This window comes from Podarcis muralis, chromosome 2 (assembly GCF_964188315.1).
Source record: "Podarcis muralis chromosome 2, rPodMur119.hap1.1, whole genome shotgun sequence".
NCBI lineage: Eukaryota > Metazoa > Chordata > Lepidosauria > Squamata > Lacertidae > Podarcis > Podarcis muralis.
Window position 1 is genome coordinate 117697374 of NC_135656.1, and position 25946 is coordinate 117723319.

Consider the following 25946-nt stretch of genomic DNA (forward strand, 5'->3'; position numbering starts at 1 on the left):
CCGAGAGAGAGCGCGCGCACGAGCTGCCGCATCTCCGTCTCTCCCAAGGAGACGGGCCGGTGTGGGCAAGAGTCTCCCTCCCTCCCTCTCTCTCGGGGCAGGGAAGGGCCGATGGAACTCCTCGCGCCAGGACCGCGCCAGTCCCGACGTACTGCTTAGCATCCCCTCCAACCAGTGCAGCATCTTAATGTAGTGATTTCCCCCTCTGCATCCCTTTCATAACTCTATTTTTATAAATCATTTGTCCATCCGTAGTTCAAATTTTTACTACAAGTTTTCTGTCAGTCCTACCAATGTATGTAACTCTTCACAATAGCTTTTCAACGAAATGATAAACTTTCCCCATTCTTTATGAAAGAGGTCCTCTTCCTGGTTTCCAATTCTGCCTGGAAGCTTTGCCATCTCGACGTCGTTCATCAATTTTGTCTGCCACTCTTCTTTGGTGGGAGTTGTAGACCCTTAGGATCATCTAGTCCAACCCCTGCAAAACACAGTCAGTGGCAGCCAAAGCAGCCTGGCTCCATCAGTGGCGGATTTCTGTATAAGCCAAGCAAAATCCCTTATTTTCGCTGCTGATCCCTTATTTTCGAGGTTGCTGGTCCCTTATTTTCAAATCTGTAAGTTGACAGCTATGTTGTGGGGGGGGGGTGGAAATGAGGAGGGAGAGAACTGCCTACGCTGCGTTGAGCTCCTTTGGAGGAAAAAAAGGGGAATATAAATGCAATAAAGAAAACATCTTGACCGAAGCGCTACCAAAGGATGGATTTCGAGAACCTGCGAGTCAGAATGGGGCGGGGGGGGGGGTCCTTCTCTGCAAACAAAAAAAAGCTTGCAAAAAAGTGCTGTTGAGGACAATCAACTTTGCACGGCTCCAGCCAGCAGGGGGCAGGTGGGGAAACCGGCCGATCGCCCGGGGAAAATTGCACTTTGCACTTTCCCAGGATCCTACCAAGGCTCCTCCTCTTCCTCCCTCCCTCCCTTCTTCCTTCCCTCCATTTCTCCCTCTCTCTCCCTCCCTGTTTCTTTCTCTCCTTATGTAAGATCCATGTGGTTCAGCGCCTAGGCTCGCAATCTGAAGTCGTCCTTGCAAATATAAATAAACCGTAAGTCAGGAGACTCTTCTCCTCGCCCCTCGGTTTTCCAATAGGGCGCGTTTTATTTGCTATTTCAAGCAATGCTAGTTGATGCGCAGGTGAGACAGAACTGGGGAGCTGGGCGGATGCCGCTTCCAAGTTTTTAACACTTGCAAAGCAGCAGCCAACTAAGGAAAACTCGAGAATATTGAGTCAGACCATCGGTTCACCTCGCTCAGCGTTGCCTGCGCAGACTGGCAGCGCTTCTCCAAGGTATCTGGTATCTCCAGTTAGGGCTGAGACACTCCCTGCCCAAAATCCTGGAGAGCTGCTGTCGGTCAGTGTGGACAGTATTGAGCTAGGTGGACCAGTGGCTCGTTCCATAAAGCTGCCTCTATTCCCAGAGGAGTTGTATAGATGTTCCAACCATGCAAGGTTGGCACCCACTCTGTGTGTGTGTGCGTGTGTGTGCGTGTGTGTGTGTGTGTGTGTGTTTGCTTTCCTTTCATTAGCTAAGCCAGGAGCTCCTAGTCCCAGTCAGTGAAGCACTTCCTTAGAGCATAGCTGTCAACTTTTCCCTTTTTTTAAGGGAAATCCTATTATTCTGAATAGGATTTCCCTTTTTAAAAAGGGGAAAGTTGACAGCTATGCCTTAGAGCAAGATTGCCCTTGTATGTTTGCAGCCGACTCCATCACCTTTGCCACAAGTGGCTAAAGCCAGAGACACACCAAGACTCAGATCCTGGACTTTGCGATCCTGGAGCAGTTCCTGGCTCTCCTCCTCCCGAAGATGGAGAACTGGGTGATGGGATGCAGAAAGGAGACCAGTTCCCTGGCCAAAGGTTTCCGCCTGAGCCGGGCAGAGGACATCAAGCAGGAGGAGGAGGAGCAGGTGAGAGATGGCTTCATCCAGGTGCTTACGCTTTAGGTCAGTGGTTTTGAATACAGTGGTACCTTAGTTCTCAAACGCCTTGGTACTCAAACAACTTGGAACCCAAACACTGCAAACCCGGAAGTAAGCGTTCCAGTTTGCGAACTTTTTTCGGAAGCTGAGCATGCTCCATTTTGAATGCCATACTTCCGTTTTGAGTGTTACGCTGAGGTCTGTCTGTTTTTGCTATTTAATTTGCGTTTTTGTTTTTGTGGCGCTTTTTTTGTGACTGTGTGGAACCCAGTTCAGCTACTGATTGATAGTGTGACTGCAGTACATAGTTTATTGCTTTCATTTTATGGATCAATGGTCACGTTAGATAGTAAAATTCAAGTTAAATTGCTATTTTAGGGGTTGTTTTTAAAGGTCTAGAACGGATTAATCCATTTTGCATTACTTTCTATGGGAAAGCGTGTGGGGAGGTTTACTTTAGCAGAGTTAAACAACCCCCTTTTTAAGTTTATGCAGCGATCAGCTTGTTGCTGACTCATCTGAGTTCTACTAATAAAGATGCCTTCCTGGTTAAAAGTCTCTTTGAATCCCTCTTAAAGAATACACACACAAATCTGATTCATGTTAATACAGTCATACCTCGTGTTACGTCCACTTCATGTTACGTTCTTTCAGGCTACGTCCCGCAGCAACCCGTAAGTACCGGAAAGGGTTACTTCTGGGTTTCGCTGCTCGCGCATGCACAGACGTGCAAAATGACATCATGCGCATGCGCAGAAGCAGCAAATCGCAACCTGCACAGACGCGCCGCTGCGGGTTGCGTTCTTTTCAAGTTGCGAACTGGCCTCTGGAACGGATCCTATTCACAACCAGAGGTACCACTGTATAAAACTATTTTACTGTCAGATTCATTCCGGTTTACAGAACTGTACCTGAAGGCAGGCTTAGGTTACATAAGAAGCAAATAGACTATACCAGAGGGAAGTTGGTCCTGAGGTGACTGCAACTGAGCAGTTACCTTTCAAAACTATCAGCAACCGACAAACTGGTTCTCACAGCAACTGGTTAGAACATGGAGGCCCTTAGTCCTCTGTCGGAATGTTGCACTCGACTGCAGCTTTACATCCCACAAAGCGTGCCTTGGTTTTGGAATGCATTGGTTTTGGAACGGACTTCCGGAACGGATTAAGTTTGAGAACCAAGGTACAGTGGTACCTCTGGATGTGAACGGAATATTCTAGAAAGAACTTGAGGATTGGTCTAGGACAGGTTGCTAGGCAACAGAAAAATCTCCCCAGCGACGGGTGCCTTTATTAAGGGCATGTGGTCAATAAAGGTCAGTCAGTGTGTAAATGAACAGAAGTGCAAATGAGTCAGCAATTGAGTTTCTGGCCAGATGGCTAGAGGAGAAGGAATTGTGTTGCTTTATTTGACCAATGTACTTTTTTTTTGTAAATAATAAAGATTATCTGTAGAAAGAAACTCTGCTGTAAGCCTTAAAAGAATAAAACCCAAGAGTAGGTGCAGAGCATACCCATCATAGCTAGAGGCCTTCAATAGCTCTCTCCTCCAATAATTTGTCTAATCCTCTTTTAAAGCCGTCAGAGTTGGTGGCCATCGCTTGCCTCCTTGGTGGGGGTGTGTGACCCCCCCCCCGGTGGGCGGAGCCAGAAGCAAAAATTGGGTGGAACAATGAATGTGACTCTTAACTTTGGTATAGTAAGCATCGTTCTAGCTCTGCAAGCAAGAGACATGCTCACATTTCAAGTGGTATGTTCCAACCGGGGAAAAGCCCTTGAGGAGGTGTGGCCTTGGAGGGGGGTTTAGAGGGCCAGGCAGAGAGGTCTGGAGGTCCACATTTAGCCTGAGGTGCCCCCCCCCCCGCTGTTGCAAAGGTCTAAAATGCCCTCCGACCTTCTTTTGTCTCCCTTGCAGATGGTGAAAACAACAGAACCACAGAATTACAGAACTGGAGAATTAGAAGGGGCATCTAGTCAGACGCCCTGCGATGCAGGAATCGCAGTCCTGGTCTTGTGGCCGCCACCCCCAGGCGAAAGCCCCTGTTCCGTTGCAAAAATGATGGTGACGTTTTCTTCCAGACCGTCTCCTTCTCTGCGTGGAGCAGAAACTGTTTCTGGAGAGCTGCTGAATCGGGTGCAGGAAGAAGGAATGGAGAGCTGTGCAGGATCTGCCCCTTCCCCTCGGCTTCTGGTACAGTTGCCCGATGTACAGGCTTTGAATGCTCTGCATCACGCATAGGCAACCTCAGCCCTCCAGATGTTTTGGGACTACAACTCCCATCATCCCTAGCTAACAGGACCAGTGGTCAGGGATGATGGGAATTGTAGTCCCAAAACATCTGGAGGGCCGAGGTTGCCTATGCCTGCTCTGCATAGTTTCTGTTTTCTTTTTGCAGCTCTAATATGTTCTTCCTTAGCTGCAGAAGAACTTTGGAAGAGCCTGGCTGAAAGATCAGGCCAATGGCCAGCCAGATGCCACTGTGAGAAGCCTGCAAGCAAGACATGAGCTCAACAGCCTCGCTCTCCCCACTTGTGATTCCCAGTGCCTGGTATTCAGTCCCATTGACATCTTTAGGATTTCCTTTCAGTAAGAACATACAAAGAGCCGACTGGATCAAGCCAAGAGCCCATCTAGTCCAGCATCCTGTTCTCACAGTGGCAGTTTCCGAGCACAATTCAAAGTGTTGGTGCTAACTTTTAAAGCCCTAAACAGGCTTGGCCCAGTATTTCTGAAGGAGTGTCTCCACCCCCATCGTTCTGCCCAGACACAGAGATCTAGCTCTGAGGGCCTTCTGGCAGTTCCCTCCATGCAAGAAGTGAGCTTACAGGGAACCAGGCAGAGGGCCTTCTCAGTGGTGGCACCTGCCCTGTGGAACGCCCTCCCATCAGATGTCAAGGAGATAAACAACTATCTGACTTTTAGAATATATCTGAAAGCAGCCCTGTTTGGGGAAGTTTTTAATGGTTGATGTTTTATTCTATTTTCAATATCTGTTGGGAGCCACCCAGAGTGGCTGGGGAAACCCAGCCACATGGGCGGGGTATTTTTATTATTATTATTACTATTATTATTATTATTATAATTATTATTATTAACAACCAGATGCCCCAGTGCAGGAAATGAGCACATCAGTGCTGCTCTCTCTACCAAAAAGTGGTATTCAGAGCGCCTTTGAAAAGCTTTATTAGCTACCAATGATGCTTTGAAAGAGGATTAAACAAATTCAGGGAGGATGAGGCCACTGGTGGCAACGAACCCTGACGGTTGTGGACCGGGCAATAATGCTTCTGAATACCAGTTGGTGAAAACCAGAGGAGAGGAGAGGGCTTTTCTGCTCAGGTGCTGCTTGAGGGTTTCGTACAGATTTATGTCTTGCCAAATGCAAGGTGGTTCTTTTAAAATGAGATCCAGAAGCAATACGAAATACACAAGTGAATGAGAAGATTAAATATTTCATTCTGAAACAGCAAGCAATGTATACGGACCATATAGTGCATCCTATAGGGCGAAAAATACGGTACCCAGCATTATCCTCCCAACTGATTATGACAGCTGTGTGTGGGGCTTTACCGCCTCCCAGCATTTTCAGGACATTAAAGACTCTTCCCACACCATCAAAAAACTTAACAAGAGCGAGGAAGGGGGAAGGAACAGAGGCAGGAAGGGTAACCGTGTCAGATCACTAAGTCCTCGATACATTCGAAATAAATTAAAAAATTATCCAGTAGCACCTTAGAGATCAACTAAGTTTGTTCTGGGTATAAGCTTTTGTGTGCATGCACACTTCTTCAGATTCTTCAGGTATTCTTCAGATTCTTCACAAAATTTTACACCCAGAACAAACTTAGTTGGTCTACGGTGCTACTGGACATTTTTAATTTTTATTTATTTATTTATTTCGACTGTGTCAGACCAACACGGCTACCTACCTAATCCTCAATACATTTTTGTCTTCCAAGTCCATTTCCCATACAGTATGTAGGTAGCCGTTGTGAAAACAGGGAGCTGGAGTAGATGGGCTATTGGCCTGATCCAGCAAAGCTCTTAACATGTTCTCCAGCAAGGGTGACTGCTTTTCCAGGGAGAAACTGACCTTGTCTAGTAGCCACAACAGCTATGTTCCACCTCCACGATCAAAGGCACCATAACTCAGAAGTAACATTTGCTGGGGAGCAAGAGAGGGCTCTTGTGCTCAGGTCCTGCATCCTACTGGGGCTTCTGGGCTCTTCAGACATCCTTTGGCTTCCGCAGGGGAATCTGCAGTCACCTCGCCTTAACCTCCTCTTTGGATTGCTAAATCACCTGTGAGATAAAGCTCTTCCCCTTTTTGTGCTTTCAGGGCCCGGTGACCTTTGAGGATGTGACCGTGCATTTCACAGAGGAGGAGTGGGCCCTTCTGGATCCGGGCCAGAGGGTCTTGCACAGAGAAGTCATGGAAGAGAATTACAGGAATCTGGCGTCTCTGGGTTAGTAATCCTCCTTCTCTCTTAGCCTGAGGTTCCCCACCCACCCAGGACAGCATCATAAGATCATAGCACGAGGTCTCAGTTGTCCCTGATGCTTTTGAGCTCTGCTGACAGAGACGCTAAGGATGAAATGTGTTACCTGATACATACCGAGGGCTTTGTTGTTGTTTAGTCGTTTAGTCATGTCCGACTCTTCGTGACCCCATGGACCAGAGCATGCCAGGCACTCCTGTCTTCCACTGCCTCCCGCAGTTTGGTCAAACTCATGCTGGTAGCTTCGAGAACACTGTCCCACCATCTCGTCCTCTGTCGCCCTGTTCTCCTTGTGCCCTACATCTTTCCCAACATCAGGGTCTTTTCCAGGGAGTCTTCTCTTCTCATGAGGTGGCCAAAGTACTGGAGCCTCAGCTTCAGGATCTGTCCTTCCAGTGAGCACTCAGGGCTGATTTCCTTCAGAATGGATACGTTTGATCTTCTTGCAGTCCATGGGACTCTCAAGAGTCTCCTCCAGCACCATAATTCAAAAGCACCAATTCTTCGGCGATCAGCCTTCTTGATGGTCCAGCTCTCACTTCCATACATCACTACTGGGAAAACCATGGCTTTAACTATACGGACCTTTGTTGGCAATATGCTTTTTAAGATGCTGTCTAGGTTTGTCATTGCTTTTCTCCCAAGAAGCAGGTGTCCTTTAATTTCTGAGGGCTAGATACAACTAAATAGTTATGCTAGTGGGATGTAAAATGAACCCCACAAGTGCCGTGGGTCTATTTTTCTCCTCTCTTCTACTTGTGTGCCCCTCCAAATCAGTTCTGGCAAGTTGGGAGAACCTCAGGCACAACACGAGGGGATTAGGAGAGGGGAGATTTTGTTGCCTGGCAAGTGTGATGTCAAATTTGCTCTGGGCGTCCAGAGCTCTATAATACACAACCTTCAATTTTGAGGGTCTGATTTACAAAGCAAATTTATCTGACCTACCAAGACGCCACTGATTTTGGCAGCAGATGCAAAGAGATGAGGGGTGGGTGCAGCCCAGTGCTCTGATGATGATGAAACTGTACTCCTTCCTGCTTCTCAGACCGATCTGAGAACTCCCAGCCCAGCTGATATGCACAGTTCAGGTGGGGGCTGTGTGCTTGTGTGTGTGTGTGTGTCCTGTGTGTGTATACATGCAAGGGTGTATGTGTGAGAAAGACAATGTGGAGTGGCCATGCTCACCTTTGGCTACACTTACCACATTTTTCGCTCTATAGGATGCGCCCGACCATATGACGCACCTAGTTTTAGAGGGGGAGAACAAGGGGTAAAAAATCTCTCCCTCTCTGCGCAGTGCCCCCTTCAGCGAAGCAGCAAGAGAAGCGGAGCCCCTTCCATTTCTCCTCCTGTTTCGCTGAAGGGGCTCTGCGCAGAGAGGGAAAGCTGCGCAGCACCTCTCCAGCGAAGCAAAGCCAGGAGAGCAAGAGAGATTGGTGCACTCCGTAGGCTTCGCGTTGGTTTCGCTGAAGCCATGGAGCCTGCATTCGCTCCATAAGACGCACACACATTTCCCCTTAATTTTTGGAGGTGGAAAAGTGCATCTTACAGAGCGAAAAATACGGTACCTTCAGCATGCGGCCCACAGGAGCATTGATCAAGGGTGAACGCGGCCCAGTCTTAGTGCCCATCAACAGTGGCTGCCCCCTGACTATCCTTCCCCTTCTGCTTTTCACACAGACATTAATTGGGATTGTTCTCGAACTTTGGTGTCCGTTCCTCCCTGATCAGGTCTCCCTTTGTATTCCTGCAGGTGATGGGAGGGAGAGCAGTGAAGAGAATGAACCCCAGAGAATTAAAACTGAAGCAGAAGAGAATTTGAGGAAGGACACTGTTGTTCCAGACGGTGCTGGCTTCAATGAAACTCTGATGCAGGAAAAACATCATACAGGCAAGAAACAGGAAAACGTCTCTCCTTGTGTAAGAAACCCAGCTAGAATATTGAATCCCAGCACCCTTGGAAGAAAACATAATGGGGATAAACTGTTTCAATGTTCAGAGTGTGAAAGGAGCTTCAAGTATAAGTCACTTCTTCATCTACATGAAAGAACCCACAGAGAAGGGAAACCCTATAAATGTTCTGAGAACAGAAAGAGTGTCCGTCTGAGCTCCAAGCTTCCTGCTCGTCAACAAATCCACAATGGGGGGGAACCATATAAGTGCTCAGTATGTGGAAATAACTTCGCTGATAGCAATAAACTGTCTAAACATGAAAGAATCCACACAGAAGGGAAACCGCATAAATGTTCAGAGTGCGGAAAGTGTTTCCGACAGACCTACAACCTTTTTAATCATCAAAGGATCCACACTGGAGAAAAACCATATAAATGCTCGGAGTGTGGGAAGAGCTTCACAGACCGTAGTGGCCTTACTCGTCATCAGAGAACCCACACAGGAGAGAAACCACATAAATGTTCCAATTGCGGAAAGTGCTTCAGCCGCTACAGTCACCTTCTTAGTCATCAAAGAATCCACACAGGGGAGAAACCGTATAAATGCTTGGAGTGTGGAAAGGGCTTTGCTCAGAGCTCTGCACTTCTTTCTCACCGAAAAGTCCACTCAGGAGAGAGACCGTTTAAATGTTCTGAGTGCGAAAAGTGTTTCCGTCTGAGCTCCAAACTTCTTGATCATCAGAAAATCCACACTGGAGAAAAACTATATAAGTGCTCAGTGTGTAAAAGCAGCTTTGCGTACAAGAGACACCTTTCCTTACACGCAAGAATTCACACAGGATAAACCATATAAATGCTTAGTGTGTGGAAAGAGCTTCACTAGGAGCTGTGTGCTGTTAAATAAAGAATCCATTCAGGAGGGAAACTATAAATGCTCCGTGTGTGGAAAAAGCTTAAGAGATCATAGTAACCATTCTCGTCATCAGAGAAGCCACATAGAAGCCACATAAATGTTCCAACTGTGGAAAGTGCTTCAGCTGGAATAGTGACCTTCTTAATTATCAGACACTCCATACATGTGAGTTTGGGAAAAGCTTCAGTTGTAGCCAAACCCTTGCTTTACACACAAGGGAGAAAGCATTTCCATGTTCAGAGTGTGGAAGTATTTCGACCATGTTACTAACTACCAAAGGGCCCATACAGGTGAGAAGCTGTATAAATGTTCAGAGTGTGGAAAGAGCTCAACCAAAGCAATAGCCTCCTTAACCACAAAATAATCCATTTTGCGGACAAAGAATATCATTGGGATGTGGAAAGGGCTTCAGCTAAAGGGTACGTCTTAGTATGGAATGCGGGTGGCACTGTGATCTAAACCACTGAGCCACTTGAGCTTGCAGATCATAAGATTGGTGGTTTGAATCCTCACGATGGAGGTGAGCTCCCGTTGCTCTATCCCAGCTCCTGCCAACCTAGCAGTTTGAAAGCATACCAGTGCGAGTAAATAAATAGGTACCACTGTGGTGGGAAGGTAAATGGTGTTTCCAGGCGCTCTGGCAATTGTCACGGTGTTGTGCCAGAAATGGTTTAGTCATGCTGGCCTCATGAATCAGAAAAGCTGTCTGCAGACAAATGCAGGCTCCCTCGGCCTGAAAGCGGAGATTAGCGCTGCACCCTCATAGTAGAATTTGACTGGACTTAACCATCCAGGGGTCCTTTAGTGTACATCAGAAACCCCATACAGGAGTGAAATCATATAAAGGTCCATTGAATGGAAAGAGCTTCAGCCACTGATTCTCGAATGGCTTGGGTCCCAAACAAATCTGCTTCTGAACGTTACAAAGTAAGTGTTGTGGTTTGAGAATGTTTTTCGGAAGCCGAACGTCTGACGTGGCTTCCATGGCTTATTGAGTGCAGGAAGCTACTGCAGCCAATCAGAAGCCGTGCCTTGGTTTTTGAACAGTTTTGGGAGTTGAATGGACTCTGGAACGGATTAAGTTCGACAACCAAGGTACCACCGTAGTTGCCATGGAAAGAGTTTTCAGGTGAGCAGAGTGGTTGCGTATCACCACCAAATCCACACATGAGAATAAGTCATTTAAATCCTCTGTCACAAGGAAAGGACTTACACAGGAAAGATCATAGTCTCTTTTGCACATAACGCCAAAGCGTGGTTAACAGAAGAAGAGCTTGCTGGATCAGGAAAACGGGTCCTCTCCACTCTTGTGGTTTCCTGCAAGTAAGGACAGAACATTGCTCACAGCACAGCCTCCATCCTCCTCCATTGATGGACTTACCCTCCTTTAATTTCTCTATACCTCTCTTAAAGCCATCCAAATTGGTGGCCGTCACTGTTTCCTGCTGGAGTGAGTTCCACAGTTTATCTATGTAAAATAAGTACTTTTCTTTCTTTACCTGTCCTGAATTTTCCAGCTTCATTGGATATCCACAAGATTTCGTGTTGTGTGAGAGGGATAAAAACTTTCCTCTATCAACTTTCTTCCTGCCATGCATAGTTTTGCAAACGTCTGTCATATCATCTCTTGCTCGCCTTTTTCTATAAATGATGTTTTATTAAACCATGGCTTAGTGATATCTGTGAAACTAACCCAGCAGTTTAACTATGGTCTGTTATTAAAAGTCAACAAAAGTTTGTAATCCTCATTTGACATTAGCCAGGGTTTTGTGTTATATTTGAATGCAGGAATTTACTGCTAAAAGCTACAGAGCCATGAAGAGGGGCCAACAATGGAAATGGTTCTCAAAGTTTGGCTGCTCTCACGTTAAGTGACCATCTGCCCAGTGCCTCGGCTTCAGCTATGGCTTGTTAACTATGGTTCACCTTAGTTATGTGAGAGCCAAGCCAGTGAATCCTAGGAATGTTGGCAGCATGGAATGATCGTGTCAAAAGATTCACACCGAAGCAACATCCTATAAATAACTAAGACCAGAGTGTTTTTGAGCAATTGAACACTAGTCCAGGATTTCAAAGTGATGTCTGGGAGGAATTTCCAGATCTTCGGTAATCAAACCGAAAAATTGTGTGTTGTTTGGCATTTTTGTAAAAAAAAAGCTAAACTTTGGGGGTTTGGTTTTTTAAAAAAACAAAGTTTGATAATATTTGGGTCTTCCTAGCAAAAACTCAGCAACTTTTACTTTTTGAAATACGGCAATTCTAACACTAGTAAGAAGCAGAGGGAACATCAGGGTGGTGGACCATAGTCAGCCTGTGGCAGAAACACAGGCCAGTTGTCAATTTCAGCCGTATCCCCTTACATCTCCCACATGCTCCTACTGAAATATATTTTAAAAACCAGGTATTCACGAAGAAAGGGGCATGGATAGCAAACGGGTTCAGAAGTGGCAACAGCATAATTAAAGTTTGGGGAGAGAGGAAGTCAATATGTTTATAAGGTTGGAAGTTTAAATAATTAAGCTAATTGGTGTTGTTTATCTGTTTGTTGTTATATTCTTTGTTTTTACTTTGTTTTTACTTTCTTTTTTCTTTCTTTCGTTTTTTGGTTGTGCAACATTTGTTGCAGTATGTGTTATATTTGTATAAAACTTGATTAAAATTATTGGGGGGGGAATAAATAAAGTTTGGGGAGCGAGAGACAGAATAGTTCATCTCTTCTTTCATATTGACAGTGACTGCCTCCAAGGAAATGTTTCGGCAGTGCCGGATTAAACTATGTGGAGGCCCTTAGGCAGCTGAAATCTCGGGGAGGAGCCTCGCAAATTATCTCCTAATAACCTTTTTTATTTTACCAATCAACAATTTAAAAAAACCATATCAATATTACTTTGATCCGTTGTTATAGGGCCTCTAAAAGGTCTGGGGCCCGTAGGCTGGGGCCTGCTCTGCCTTCTTGGTAACCCGGCACTGTGTTTCAGCTGTGCAAGAGGGGGAAGGAAGCCAGCCATGAAGTAACTCCTCAGGAGATGGGCCACAGCTGAGTATGCACAATGTCAGATCTGTTCAGATCCCCACACATCTTGGCCAGCCTTCCCCGCAGGGTTGTTGTGCTTGTTGGTAGGGGTGGGGTTTAAATGCAATTCACTAAGATGAACGGTCCGGACTGAAACAGAGCAACCTGGCCCCCAGAGGACCCGGGCTGCACAATCCCAGACTCATACAGTGAAGAATACAGTGTTTTAATAATAATTTGTTTTTTTTCTATTTCTATTAATTATATTATTATTATTATTATTATTATTATTATTATTATTATTATGCGAGTGTCTCAAAATCCATGCCTGGCTTGAAACTACACACATATTTTTCAAATATTTGACTTCCCTTTTGAGCAAATCTAGCATATCATAAAACATGTATTTCAAAAAATAATTTTCTAAAAATTTGCATGTGTGCAGTGAAACAACTCCCCACAACGGACCTAGGTTTCCTGGCTTACAGCAGCCCTGACACCTTCGTTTTTGCTCCTCCGTGCAAATCTGATATACTTAGAAGGGCAATTCACTAAGATGAATGGTCCGGACTGAACCAGAGCTCCCCCGCCGCGGGCTGCACAATCCCAGACTCCCTGCTGCCTAGAGATTGCTATTGTTTCACTGATGATTTGTTAAATTATTCTGTATGATGTTGTATTTGAGATGTTCTACTATGTTCTAGCTTGTCGTCATTTAATGCTTGTAAGCAGCTTTGGGATCCGTTTGAATTGGAAAGTGGCCCAGAAATATAATCCAATCCAATGAATGAAATCCACCCCAAGGGAGCTGTGAATGGAAGGCGGAGGGAAGCAGGAGCCGAACTCTCCGCAAAGGGCGAATCCTCCCGGAAGCGAGAGCGCGGCGCCACCTGCAGGCCGGGAGCCGCCACGACAAGCCAGAAGGTAATAATAGCAACATACCGCTCTTCTTTCCCCTCCCCTCCAAATCAGCGCGGAGCAGCTGGGCGTTCTAAGTCCTCCCTTCGCGGTGGCTGCTGGGAGACGTAGTTTCCTCCGGCCACTAGGACGGTGAGTTTCCGTGGCAGCCGCGCTCGGCGGCACTGGCTTTCCCGTCAGGCCTTGGGGCGAGAGCGAGAGAGGCGCGGAGGGCGGCGGAGGAGAAGGACGGCGGCCGAGCGGCGCTTGAGGTGGGCGCAGCGGGGGGGGGGGGCTGAGGTTTCTGGAGGCCGTAAAGGGGGCCTCGGGGGCCGCTCGGGGGATGATGACGAAGGTGGGGGGAGGGAGGGAAGAAGGAAAACCCCGTCGCTGAATCAGACCAGTGGTCCAGCCAGCTCAGTATTGCCTGCACGGGCTGGCAGCAGCTCTGCCAGGGCTCTTCCCGGCGCAACTGGGGATGGAGCCCGGGACCTTCTGCATGCCGAGCAGGTGCTCTGCCCGTGAGCCTCCTCCCTTCCCCCGAAGCGTGGGAATCCGCCTCCCACTGAATCTTGCAAAGGAGGCGCCTGGAATCGCACAATGGAAGTTTCCACAAAGCTCCCTGCGCAGCCCCAGTCCATTGTTCAGAGCAAGAGTGTTGCCCACACGGACTGGCAGCGGCCCTCCCCGATGGCAGGCACCGGGTCTTCTTCCCCAGCAAAACCTGGAGGTGAACCCTTCTGCATGCCAAGCAGGTGCTCTGCCATGGAACCACTGCCCTTCCCAAGATGCCCAGTTGTCCTGATTTATCTGGTTAGATAAATAAAAGGCCTCGGTCCAGTATATCTGAAGGAGCATCTCTACCCCCACTGTTCTGCCCGGACACTGAGGTCCAGCGCCGAGGGCCTTCTGGCGGTTCCCTCACTGCGAGAAGTGAGGTTACAGGGAACCAGGCAGAGGGCCTTCTCGGTAGTGGCGCCCACCCTGTGGAATCTTGCAAAGGAGGCGACTGGAATCGCACAATGGAAGTTTCCACAAAGCTCCCTGCGCAGCCCCAGTCCATTGTTCAGAGCAACAGTGTTGCCCACACGGACTGGCAGCAACCTTCTGCATGCAAAGCAGCCACCGCCCTTCCCCACGATGCCCATCGTTCACTGCCCTCCTGATCACTCTGCCTGGGCCTAAAAGTCCTGATGGTACCAATAGGGCTGGTTGGAATCGAAATTTTCATTCTCTTCCCAGGCTCTGGCCGCCTCCCTCCCTCCCTTTTGTTCTCTGCCATCCCTGGCTGGATTTCTTCTCTCCCCTAGAGGCCCTTCCCCTGCCTTGGGATTCCCTGCCTCCCTGTTTCCGGGAGACCCCTGCACCCAAAGGCCCTTTGCGCTCATCACAGCTCCCTTTGGGGCTGAATCTGGCAAGTGTGGGGCTGTTGGGGGGGATGACGGCTTTTCTTACCTTTCTTCCTTCCAGCTCAGTGGCAGACTCCTTTCCCTGGCTGCAACCATCTGCGTTGCACTACCCGTTCAGTCCCGGTGTCTCCAGGTAAAGGCTGAAACCTCGGAGAGCTGCTGCCGGTTTGTGTTGGAAATACCGAGCTGAATGGGCCAGTTCCTGTGTTCCCACCCATGCAGAGTTTCACTCACACAAAGCGTGTGTTTTAGGGTGTTTCCTTTTCTCTGCTAAGCTGGGAGTTCCCTGAGGCCTCTCCCTTTTAGATTGGGATGCCAGTTTGTGTTGGGATGCAGATGTAGGATTGAGATCTGGGTTGGGGAATTAGCCATCGTGGGAGTGGGATAGAGGAAAGTCCCTGTGTGTGTGTACATGTGCGGATGGGGTGAGGCCCTTAGAAAGAGGAGGAAACCCCACTCCTTGAACTGGGATGCATGGAGCCATTCTTGTGTCAGTTTGCAGGTGTGTGTTGGAAGAAAAGATTCTCTGCCTGTTGATATCAGCCAGGTACCTTCACTGTACTGATTTTGGCACTTGCAAAAAACATTTTTTGTTTAGAGATGCCCACCCAGATGTGTTTTAATTTTATTTCGTGTACACTGGTCTTTTTTATATTTAAAAAAACTCTGCTTGATTCTATCTATATTTGATGGTTTTTAACTTAATAAAACTGTCTGATGACGGAAAGGCTACAGTGGTACCTCGGGTTACATACGCTTCAGGTTACAGACTCTGCTAACCCAGAAATAGTACCTCGGGTTAAGAACTTTGCTTCAGGATGAGAACAGAAATCGTGCGCTGGCAGCAGCCGGAGGCCCCATTAGCTAAAGTGGTGCTTCAGGTTAAGAACAGTTTCAGGTTAAGAACAGACCTCTGGAATGAATTAAGTACAGTGGTACCTCGCAAGACGAATGCCTCGCAAGACGGAAAACTCGCAAGACGAAAGGGTTTTTTGTTTTTTGAGCTGCTTCGCAAGACGATTTTCCCTATGGGCTTGCTTCACAAGACGGAAACGTCTTGCAAGTTTGTTTCCTTTTTCTTAACACCGTTAATACAGTTGCGACTTGACTTCGAGGAGCAACTCATAGCATGCGGTGTGGTAGCCTTTTTTGAGGTTTTTGAAGACTTTGGTGATTTTTGAAGCTTTTCCAAAACTTTTCCGACACCGTGCTTCGCAAGACGAAAAAAATCGCAAGACGACAAAACTCGCGGAACGAATTAATTTCGTCTTGCGAGGCACCACTGTACGTAACAAGAGGTACCACTGTGCTATGGTCTGTTATGTGGGAATTAAACTCTCGTTCCCGTTTGCGGAGTATGCGGAAGGCAGCCCTGGGTCGTTTGACCCTTTAATTAGTTCTCTTTTCCCTCATGTAAAAACTACGCAAGGCACTCCCTTTCAAAGTTTAAATAGCATATAACATAGGGCGCTTGCAGTTGCAGATTAAATAGACAATGCGGGTAGGTGATACTTAATTTGCTAAAGCGTCTTACAGACTGGCTGAGACAGACAGCAGCGCAACCAACATAACATACCTGCTGCTCTGTTAAGACTGTTCAATACTAACTGCCATAACTGCTACAGAGTGTATGATGTCACAAGAGTTCCACAGCTCTTGCAGTTATCCCTTCATAAAAGCATTTAGGATGCTAACATCCCACATGTTAAGCTTTTGGTTAAGTCTACGAGTTTTTAATCTGCTGATTTTTATCAATTTTTCCCTTATGAATATGTTTTATGTAAACAGCTTAGATTTTTAAAATAATATTCAACGGCATATAAATCTTGTTAAATGAAATGCTTTCTTTAAAACGTGAGCTCTTAATTGTTGTTGTTTAGTTGTTTAGTTGTGTCCGACCCTTCATGACCCCATGGACCAGAGCACGCCAGGCACTCCTGTCTTCCACTGTCTCCCGCAGTTTGGTCAAACTCATGCCGGTAGCTTTGAGAACACTGTCCAACCATCTCATCCTCTGTCGTCCCCTTCTCCTTGTGCCCTCCATCTTTCCCAACATCAGGGTCTTTTCCAGGGAGTCTTCTCTTCTCATGAGGTGGCCAAAGTATTGGAGCCTCAGCTTCAGGATCTGTCCTTCCAGTGATCTTCTTGCAGTCCATGGGACTCTCAAGAGTCTCCTCCAGCACCAGAATTCAAAAGCATCAATTCTTTGGCGATCAGCCTTCTTGATGGTCCAGCTCTCACTTCCATACATCACTACTGGGAAAACCATAGCTGTAGCTATACAGACCTTTGTTGGCAAGGCGATGTCTCTGCTTTTTAAGATGCTGTCTAGGTTTGTCATTGCTTAATACAGGGTGGCAAATGTGACCTAACAGGCATTACTGAAACCTGGTGGGATGAGACTCATGACTGGAATGTAGAAATTGAGGGCTCCAACCTGTCACTCTACAGCAGTGACCAGAGGAGGAATGACTTGTTGGGAAGAGCACAGGTAAAAGAAATGCCATGGTGCATCTGCAACAGCACAACCGGACTCCTTCATCTGCCCCAGCTGCAACAAAACATGTCTCTCCCATTTCAGTCTCCAAGCCACAGTGGATGCTGATAACTCTCTGAAGGTTTGGCTTCACCCTTGAAGGCGCACTCTTCCATTGTCTCCAAAGACAAACAGATGCCATCAACAACCTGTTCGAAAGAAATATATCAAAACGGAAGGGAGAAGGAGTAGCAATCTGTGAAGGATGTGTACACTTGGAGTATGAAAGGTGGATGGGGAGCATATGGGTACAAATTGTAGGAGTAGGAAACAACAGTGACCTTACTGTGGATATCAGCTGTAGACCTCCAAGCCAGACTGAGGACTTCGATGATGCTTTCCTCCCCTCCCCCCAAATGCAAACAGCGTTTTAGTGATGTCATTCACTTCCAGCCAGGACAGCTTCCCTCTTCCCAATTCCCCGTAGCGAATGCCACCTTTTAAGAAAAAATTCTTTTTAATTGAATTTTACATTGCACATTTAAATTCAAACAATAAACATCATCATCATTAGGATTCCCTGAATCTTTTACTCCCCTCCACCCTTCCATGGTTACAATTTTCAATCTTTTCCCACTGCTTCCCGTACTTTGTCTATTTTTCATAAATAATCCAATTTTACCTTAGTTTATAGTACATTACAAACGTTACTCAAAACCTGCCAAAGTTTGTAGTTGTTTACAGTGTTCTCTTAAGTACATTGTGAATTTTTCCCATTCCTTCTTAAATTTCTTCTCTTCCTGGTTTCTGATTTTCCCGGTCAATTTGGCCATTTCGGCGTAGTCCATCATCTTCATCAGCCATTCGTCTCTGGTCGGGACTTTATCTTCTTTCCATCTCTGGGCCAGTAGTATCTGTGCTGCTGTCGTGGCATACATGAATAAGCAGATTATCAAAAAGGAGAGATATAGTAGTCATGGGAGACTTCAGCTACTCCAACATCAGTCCAGGAATCAATTTTATTGTACATTCATGGGGATATGTGCTATCCTGCAGAGAGGGGTGAAACACAATTCCACCTGCAAAAGTTTCGAGCTACTCATAGCTGTAGTCCTTCATTCCCAATCAGTGCAGCTCTCATACCTTCCTGCTGCAATCCCATAATTTTTCATACCACAAACGTATTGGTTTATTTGTTTCTTTTGTTCCTCTTTTGTTGCTCTAATAACATGGGGATTTGGGGAAGCATCACAGAACGAATAAGATAGAATGATTCCACAGGGGAACTTGAAGTCACTTCTCCTTAACTGCAGTCTTTGGATTGCTTAATTACCTGTGAGATAAATCTCTTCCCTTTTTTCTGTTTTCAGGGTTTGGTGATCTTTGAGGAGGCGGCCGTGTGTTTCACAGAGGAGGAGGGGCCCTCCTGGATCCAGGCCAGAGGGACATCATGGAGGAGAATTACAGGAACCTGGCCCTTCTGGGTAAGTCTCCTCCTCTTGGCCCAAAGTTACTTACACACCCAGGACAGCACCATAAGATCATGACACAAGATGTCTCAGTTGGAGTTGTTCCTGCTGCCTTTGAGCTCTGTTGACTGGAGGTGCTATGGATGTAACATGAGGCCTGATGCATAATGAGGGCTGGATACAATTAAATAGTTGAGATGCTAGGGTGTAAAACAAATCCAGTGAGTGCAATGTGCCTGTTTCCATCCTCTCTTCCGCTTGTGTGCCCCTCTAAATCAGGTCTGGCAGACTGGGAGAACCCCAGGAATGTTGTGGGGGAAACTAGGAAATGGGAGGTTGTTTTATGTGAAAAGTCTTGTGCAATGTCAAATTCACTCTGAGCTTTCAGAGCTCTATAATATACAATGAACAACCTTCAATTTTGAGTGCCTGGTCTGCCCTCCCCGCTGTCCACGGAGCAAATTTCTCTGACCTCCCAAGACCCCACTGATTTTACCAGAGACAAAAAGGTGAAAGATATTGGAGCGGACCCAATACTGGGATAGGTGCAGCCCAGTGCAAAAATAAAAATTATTTATACCCCGCCCTCCCCAGCCAAGACAGGGCTCAGGGCAGCTAACACCAAATATAAAACAACTGATTGAAATACAACTTAAAAACAAGATTAAGATACAACATTAAAATGCAGCCTCATTTCAGCAGAAACTCAAAATGAGGAGGAAAACCGACTCTTCCCTGGTTCTCAGATTGATTATTTGATATGCACAGTTCAGCTCTGTGTGTGTGTGTACAAGGAAAGGTGTATGTGTGAGAGAGACTGTGGACTGGCCATACCCACCTTTGGCTGAAATTACCGTCATCTTGCGTCCCCCAGAAACATTGGTCAAGAGGGAATGTGACCATCAACCTTCCCTGCTCTATACATACTCCACATAAGCAGCCATTTATTGCCCATCAACAGTGGCTGCCTCCCTTCCCCTTCTCTGTTTCAGATAGCTGTTAATTGGAATTGTTCCGTAATTTGGGTATCCATTCCTCCCTGATCAAGTTCCTCTTTGTATTCCTGCAGGTGATCAGAAGGAGAGCAGTCAAGAGAATGAACCCCAGAGAATTAAAACTGAAGCAGAAGAAAATGTTGTTCCAGATGGTGCTAGCTTCAATGAAATTTCAACGCTGGAAGGACCTTACACAGGCAAGAAAGAGGAAAACGTCTCTCTTTGTGCAAAAAGCCCAACTAGAATATCAGGCCTTAGCACCATGGGAAGAAAACATGATGGGGATAAACGGTTTCAATGTTCAGAGTGCGGAAGGAGTTTCAACTACAAATCACATCTTCTTGTACATGAAAGAATCCACACAGAAGATAAACCGTATAAATGTTCAGAGTGCGGAAAGAGCTTTTGTCTGAGCTACAACCTTCTAACTCATCAAAGAATCCACACTGGAGAAAAACCATATAAGTGCGCAGTGTGTGGAAAGAGTTTCACTCAGAGCAGTACACTTTTTAATCACCAAAGAATCCACACAGGAGAGAACACACATACATGTCCCAGTTGTGGAAAGTGCTTCAGCCAGAAAATTGACCTTCTTAGTAATCAAAGATTCCACACAGGGGAGAAACTGTATAAATGCTTAGAGTGTGGAAAGAGCTTCACTCAGAGCTCTTCACTCAGAGGAGAGAAACGGTATAAATGTTCAGAGTGCGGAAAGAGTTTCCGTCTCAGCTCCAACCTTCTTACCCATCAAAGAATCCACACTGGAGAAAAACCATATAAGTGCTCAGTGTGTGGAAAGAGCTTCACTGACCGTAGTAGCTTTTCTCGTCATCAGAGAATCCACACAGGAGAGAAGCCGCATAAATGTTCCAATTGTGGAAAGTGCTTTAGCCAGAACAGTCGCCTTCTTAGTCATCAAAGAATCCATACGGGGGAGAAACCGTATAAATGCTTAGAGTGTGGAAAGAGCTTCACTCAGAGCAGTACGCTTTTTAATCACCAAAGAATCCACACAAAGAAGCCACATAAATGTTCCAGTTGTGGAAAGTGCTTCAGCCAGCAAAGTGACCTGCTTAGTCATCAAAGAATCCACACAGGAGAGAAACCGTATAAATGCCCAGAGTGCGGAAAGAGCTTCACTCATAGCAAAAGTCTTCGTAGTCATCAGAGACTTCATGCAGGTGAGAAACCATTTAAATGTGCCGAGTGTGGGAAAAGCTTCAGTCATGGCAGCAACCTTACTTATCATGAAAGAACCCACACTGGTGAAAGACCTTATAAGTGCTCAGAGTGTGGAAATAACTTCACTGACCGTGCTGGCCTTTCTCGTCATCAGAGAATCCACACAGGAGAGAAGCCACATAAATGTTCCATTTGTGGAAAGTGCTTCATCCATAACAGTATCCTTCTTAGTCATCAGAGAATCCACACAGGGGAGAAACCGTATAAGTGCTTAGAGTGTGGGAAGAGCTTCACTCAGAGCAGTACGCTTTTTAATCACCAAAGAATCCACACAGGGGAGAAGCCGTATAAATGCTTAGTGTGTGGAAAGAGCTTTGCTCAGAGCAATGGCCTTCGTTATCATCAGAGGCTCCATACAGGTGGGTGTGAGAAAAGCTTTATACACAGGGGAGAAGATTGTGTAAACAACTGTTAAATGATATGGGTCTACCTGTGTTGGAGCCAATCGCAATGTTTAAGGACAACCAGACCTGTATTCATACGTCCAAGAAAGTCGCAACAGAGATCTAAACACGTGGATGTCAAATATCATTATGTAAGAGACCACGTGGAACAGAAACCAATTGAATTATGATTCTGCTTCACAGAAAAAATTCTGACAGATATACTGATAAAGGCTCTTGCAGCGTGTAAATGTGAATAATGGGTGAAACGGCTAGGTTTTCTGCCAGCAAATGAAAGCCAATATCATGAACAAAATTAAAGAAGGGGTGTTTGAGTAACTGGATATGAGAAAGGGTTAATTTCCTTTATGAGTGTAAATCACCCTTGGGTGAGCTAAACAAGGTGTAAGGTCAGCCAAGCCAGTTGCTATGGAAGAAGAAGAAGAAGAAGAAGAAGAAGAAGAAGAAGAGGAGGAGTTTGGATTTGATATCCCGCCTTTCACTCCCTTTAAGGAGTCTCAAAGCGGCTAACAATCTCCTTTCCCTTCCTCCCCCACAACAAACACTCTTTGAGGTGAGTGGGGCTGAGAGACTTCAAAGAAGTGTGACTGGCCCAAGGTCACCCAGCAGCTGCATGTGGAGGAGCGGAGACTCGAACCTGGTTTCCCAGATTATGAGACTACCGCTCTTAACCACTACACCACACTGGCTCTCCAATGGTAATGGCCCACTGCCCCTATATCTGTGATTAATGCATGTCAGCTCAGTAGTAGAGTCTATTTGTTGTCCAGTGTTATGTCCTGAATTGGTGAGTTTACTTAGAATAACGGAAATGCCTTGTACTCGTATGTATCTGTATATATCTGTATCTGTAAAAGCCTACAAGCTGTGTATATCTATGTCTGGAACTGTTTTACTGAGCCTCATCTTCTGCAACAGTAAACTATTTGGATCTTAAGCTGCTTCCGTGTGGTGACTGCATTATTATCTCAATACAGTGGTACCTCAGGTTAAGTACTTAATTCGTTCCAGAGGTCCATACTTAACCTGAAACTGTTCTTAACCTGAAGCACCGCTTTAGCTAATGGGGCCTCCTGCTGCTGCTGCGCTGCCAGAGCATGATTTCTGTTCTCATCCTGAAGCAAAGTTCTTAACCTGAAGCACTATTTCTGGGTTAGTGGAGTCTGTAACCTGAAGCGTATGTAACCTGAAGCGTATGTAACCCGAGGTACCACTGTATATGTTTCCCATTTTGGGCTGCAACAGTGGATCAAGATACCAGTAAAAAAATCCAGGCTGGATTGTGAATCGTCGCCAAGTGGAAGAAGAAACACCATGTCTTTGGGTGTAAGTAAATAAATAGGGAGGGACAGGGTTGGCGCTGTGGGTTAAACCACAGAGCCTAGGACTTGCCGATCAGAAGGTCAGCGGTTCGAATCCCTGTGACGGGGTGATCTCCCCTCGCTCGGTCCCTGCTCCTGCCAACCTAGCTGTTCGAAAGCACGTCAAAGTGCAAGTAGATAAATAGGTACAGCTCCGGTGGAAAGGTAAATGGCGTTTCTGTGCACTGCTCTGGTTCGCCAGAAGCGGCTTAGTCAAGCTGGCCACATGACCCGGAAGCTGTACGTCGGCTCCCTCGGCCAATAAAGCGAGATGAGCGCTGCAACCCCAGAGTCGGTCACGACTGGACCTAATGGTCAGGGGTCCCTTTACCTTTACCTTAAATAAATAGGGAAGTTTAAGGAAGTTTTTAATGTGTGATGTTTTATTGTGTTTTTAATATTCTGTTGGGAGCCGCCCAGGGTGTCTGGGGGAACCCAGCCAAATGGGCAGGGTATAAATAATAAATCGTTGTTGTTGTTACAACCAGTGCTTTTTCTGGGGGTACACGGGGGTACGCATCCCTCTAAACATTTTGTGAATCTAAGTTTGGCCTCATTGAGAGGCAATATTTCAATATGAATAGGAAAATGAGAGTACCCCTAAACATTTTTTTAGGAAAAAAGCACTGATAACTGTTAGGATATTTCCGTTCCACCTTAAAAGGGAGCAGGCTTTGAGAGTCACAGAGTCTGCGTATTTCCTGTTGCACAGGATGTTTATGTTTTCAGTTGCTTTTGTTTTTTTCTTCGTGCCTGAACGCTGAAGCAGGCGGTCATGTCTTTTCTTTGTTCTGACCAACGTTGAATAAACTGTAAATATGCTCTCCTGCTGTGCATCTTTTGCTGTGTGAATTCTGCTGATATAGTGTGCACCAGCCTAAGAATGTGGCAAGCTATTTCTGAGGCTTCGTGTCGCTAATTGCTGATACTGCGTGTCTACGGGAGATCGATGGATCGTCCGGCAGCCGGCTTGGGGGCTCAGATGGACTGTTATCTCCCTGGCAGTATCCCAACAATAACAACTTTATGCAGGGTGGCCGTGCATAATGTGTGGAGTCTGAAAAAATACTCCGTGACAGGAGAAGGATTTCTACATGGAAAGAACCCACTCATCTGAGTAGTGTGAAGCAATCTTAGGTCAACACACAATGACACACAAACCATACAGAAAAACGATTTAATTGCATGTTCTCAGCAAACATCACAAGTAGGCAAACGTGAGGTAGGGGAAACGGGTCAACCTTTGGGTGGCCTCTTTTTTCCTTTTTTTTGGTATGGTGGCACATATATAACTACAGTGGTGCCTCGGGTTACAGACGCTTCAGGTTACAGACTCCGCTAACCCAGAAATAGTACCTTGGGTTAAGAACTTTGCTTCAGGATGAGAACAGAAATTGCGCAGCAGTGGCGCGGTGGCAGCGGGAGGCCCCATTAGCTAAAGTGGTGCTTCAGGTTAAGAACAGTTTCAGGTTAAGAAGGGACCTCCGGAACAAATTAAGTACTTAACCCGAGGTACCACTGTACCCCACCTAACACTCTCCTGGAAAGAAGGAGTAACGAAGCCATGAGCAAAAAATATTCTGGCAGTCTGAGATTCTTCTGGCTCCATTCCCACTCCTCCCCGACCACATTATTAAGTTCTGCCCTTCAGCAATGTCACAAAGTTTAGGGGGGGAGTCAACCTCGTATTCAGGGGTCATCAATGTGGTGTCCTCAATCCCCAGTATGCCTTCAAACAGCACCAGCGAAAAGTTAATATCCTTTCAAAAATCCACAATCCAGGAGAAACAGCGTGACCCTGTGGTTCAGTTTCTGTTTGCATTGGTTTGGTTTCCCTATACAGTGTAGGGGTGGTGGGTAGATGTAGGGGTAGGGGTAGGGTTCCCTTCTTGGCAGGGAACTCTGGGAATTGTAGTTCTGGTTAAGGGGGTAGGCATAGGGTTCCCTTCTTGGCAGGGAACTCTGGGAATTGTAGCTCGGGTTAAGGGGTAAAAGTTAGCGTTAGGAATAGAGTTAGAGTTAGGAACTCTGGGAATTGTAGCAGTAGGGTTCCCTTCTTAGCAGGGAACTCTGGGAATTGTAGATGTAGGGTTCCTTTCTTGGCAGGGAACTCTGGGAATTGTAGCTCGGGTTAAGGGGTAAAAGTTAGCGTTAGGAATAGAGTTAGAGTTAGGAACTCTGGGAATTGTAGCGGTAGGGTTCCCTTCTTGGCAGGGAACTCTGGGAATTGTAGAGGTAGGGTTCCTTTCTTGGCAGGGAACTCTGGGAATTGTAGCTCGGGTTAAGGGGTAAAAGTTAGCGTTAGGAATAGAGTTAGAGTTAGGAACTCTGGGAATTGTAGCGGTAGGGTTCCCTTCTTAGCAGGGAACTCTGGGAATTGTAGCTTGGGTTAAGGGTTAATGTTTAGGATTAGGGTTAGTGTTCAGGTTAGGGTTAGAATTCTAGTTAGCGTTAGGTATTCTGGGAATGTAGGTCTGGGAGGGGAACAAGGGGGTCTCCTAACAACTCTCTGCACCCTTTTCAAACTATAGCTCCCAGTTTCTTTGCGGGAAGAAGCCATGAGTGTTTAAAGCGGCTTCATATCGCTTTAAATGGTGTGGATGTCGCCCCGGCCTTCCTCACCCCACTGCCCCTTATTATTAAGAAATTGAAAGGATTTCCCCATTCAAATCTCTCGGGAACAGGAAGAAGAACAACTTTGTATCTCATGCTATTTTGGGTGGTTTCTAACACTTGATTGTTGAGATCATATGACCATTTCATTTGGAAAATTATTTAATAAAGATAGTTTTTTAATTAAAACCTTTGAATGTGTTTGAGTGTATGGAAGCTTTAATTTCATCGTTGTGTGTTTTTACAGTGAAATGCATGGAGATATGTGAAAACACATAAAAATAAAAATATTGCAGCTGCCAAAACAATATGATGCGCTTAAAAGAAATGTGAAATCCAGATAAGGAGTTCTGACCTTATTTGACTGGTGAGTGAGTTTGTCTTTTTCCTCTTCCCCCCAGGTCCCTTTTTCCTTTTGTGCCATGCCAATCGTAAGCCTGCGGGCAGGAACCACTATGTTCTACCTGCATATGTTTCAAGGCCCTGTGCTTCTGAATACCATGTGCTGGAAACTGTAGGAGAGAAGTGTTGTCGTCGCACTCGGATCCTGCTGTGGGGCTTCCCACTGGGGAATATGACCCCTCTGGCCTGAAAAAAGCTCCCTAGCTTTGCAATATGTTAGTCGGACATAGCTGTAAGGAAGACAAAGCCAGCCTAGAACCAGAAGCCAAGAATTAGCCACAACCAATTAATAGTGTTACGGCACAAGGCTAAGAGAGTCCATCACATCCCTGAAACCCACTTAGGTCAAACCTGCCTTGTTGCAGCAGGTTAACACAGGGGTCA

General features: G+C 46.2%; 1 protein-coding gene across 1 annotated transcript; it reads left to right on the plus strand.

Annotated features, from left to right (window-relative positions):
• The first annotated feature begins 861 nt into the window (after positions 1-861).
• Positions 862-22123, plus strand: LOC114592273 (uncharacterized). The gene is given in 9 exon segments (XM_077923578.1): positions 862-1103; positions 1586-1965; positions 3892-4167; positions 6317-6443; positions 8230-9208; positions 9210-9375; positions 18390-18492; positions 18495-18560; positions 19615-22123. Coding segments are annotated over 8 exon segments (3402 nt in total). The 5' UTR covers positions 862-1103; positions 1586-1863; the 3' UTR covers positions 21198-22123.
• The last annotated feature ends 3823 nt before the right edge of the window (positions 22124-25946 follow it).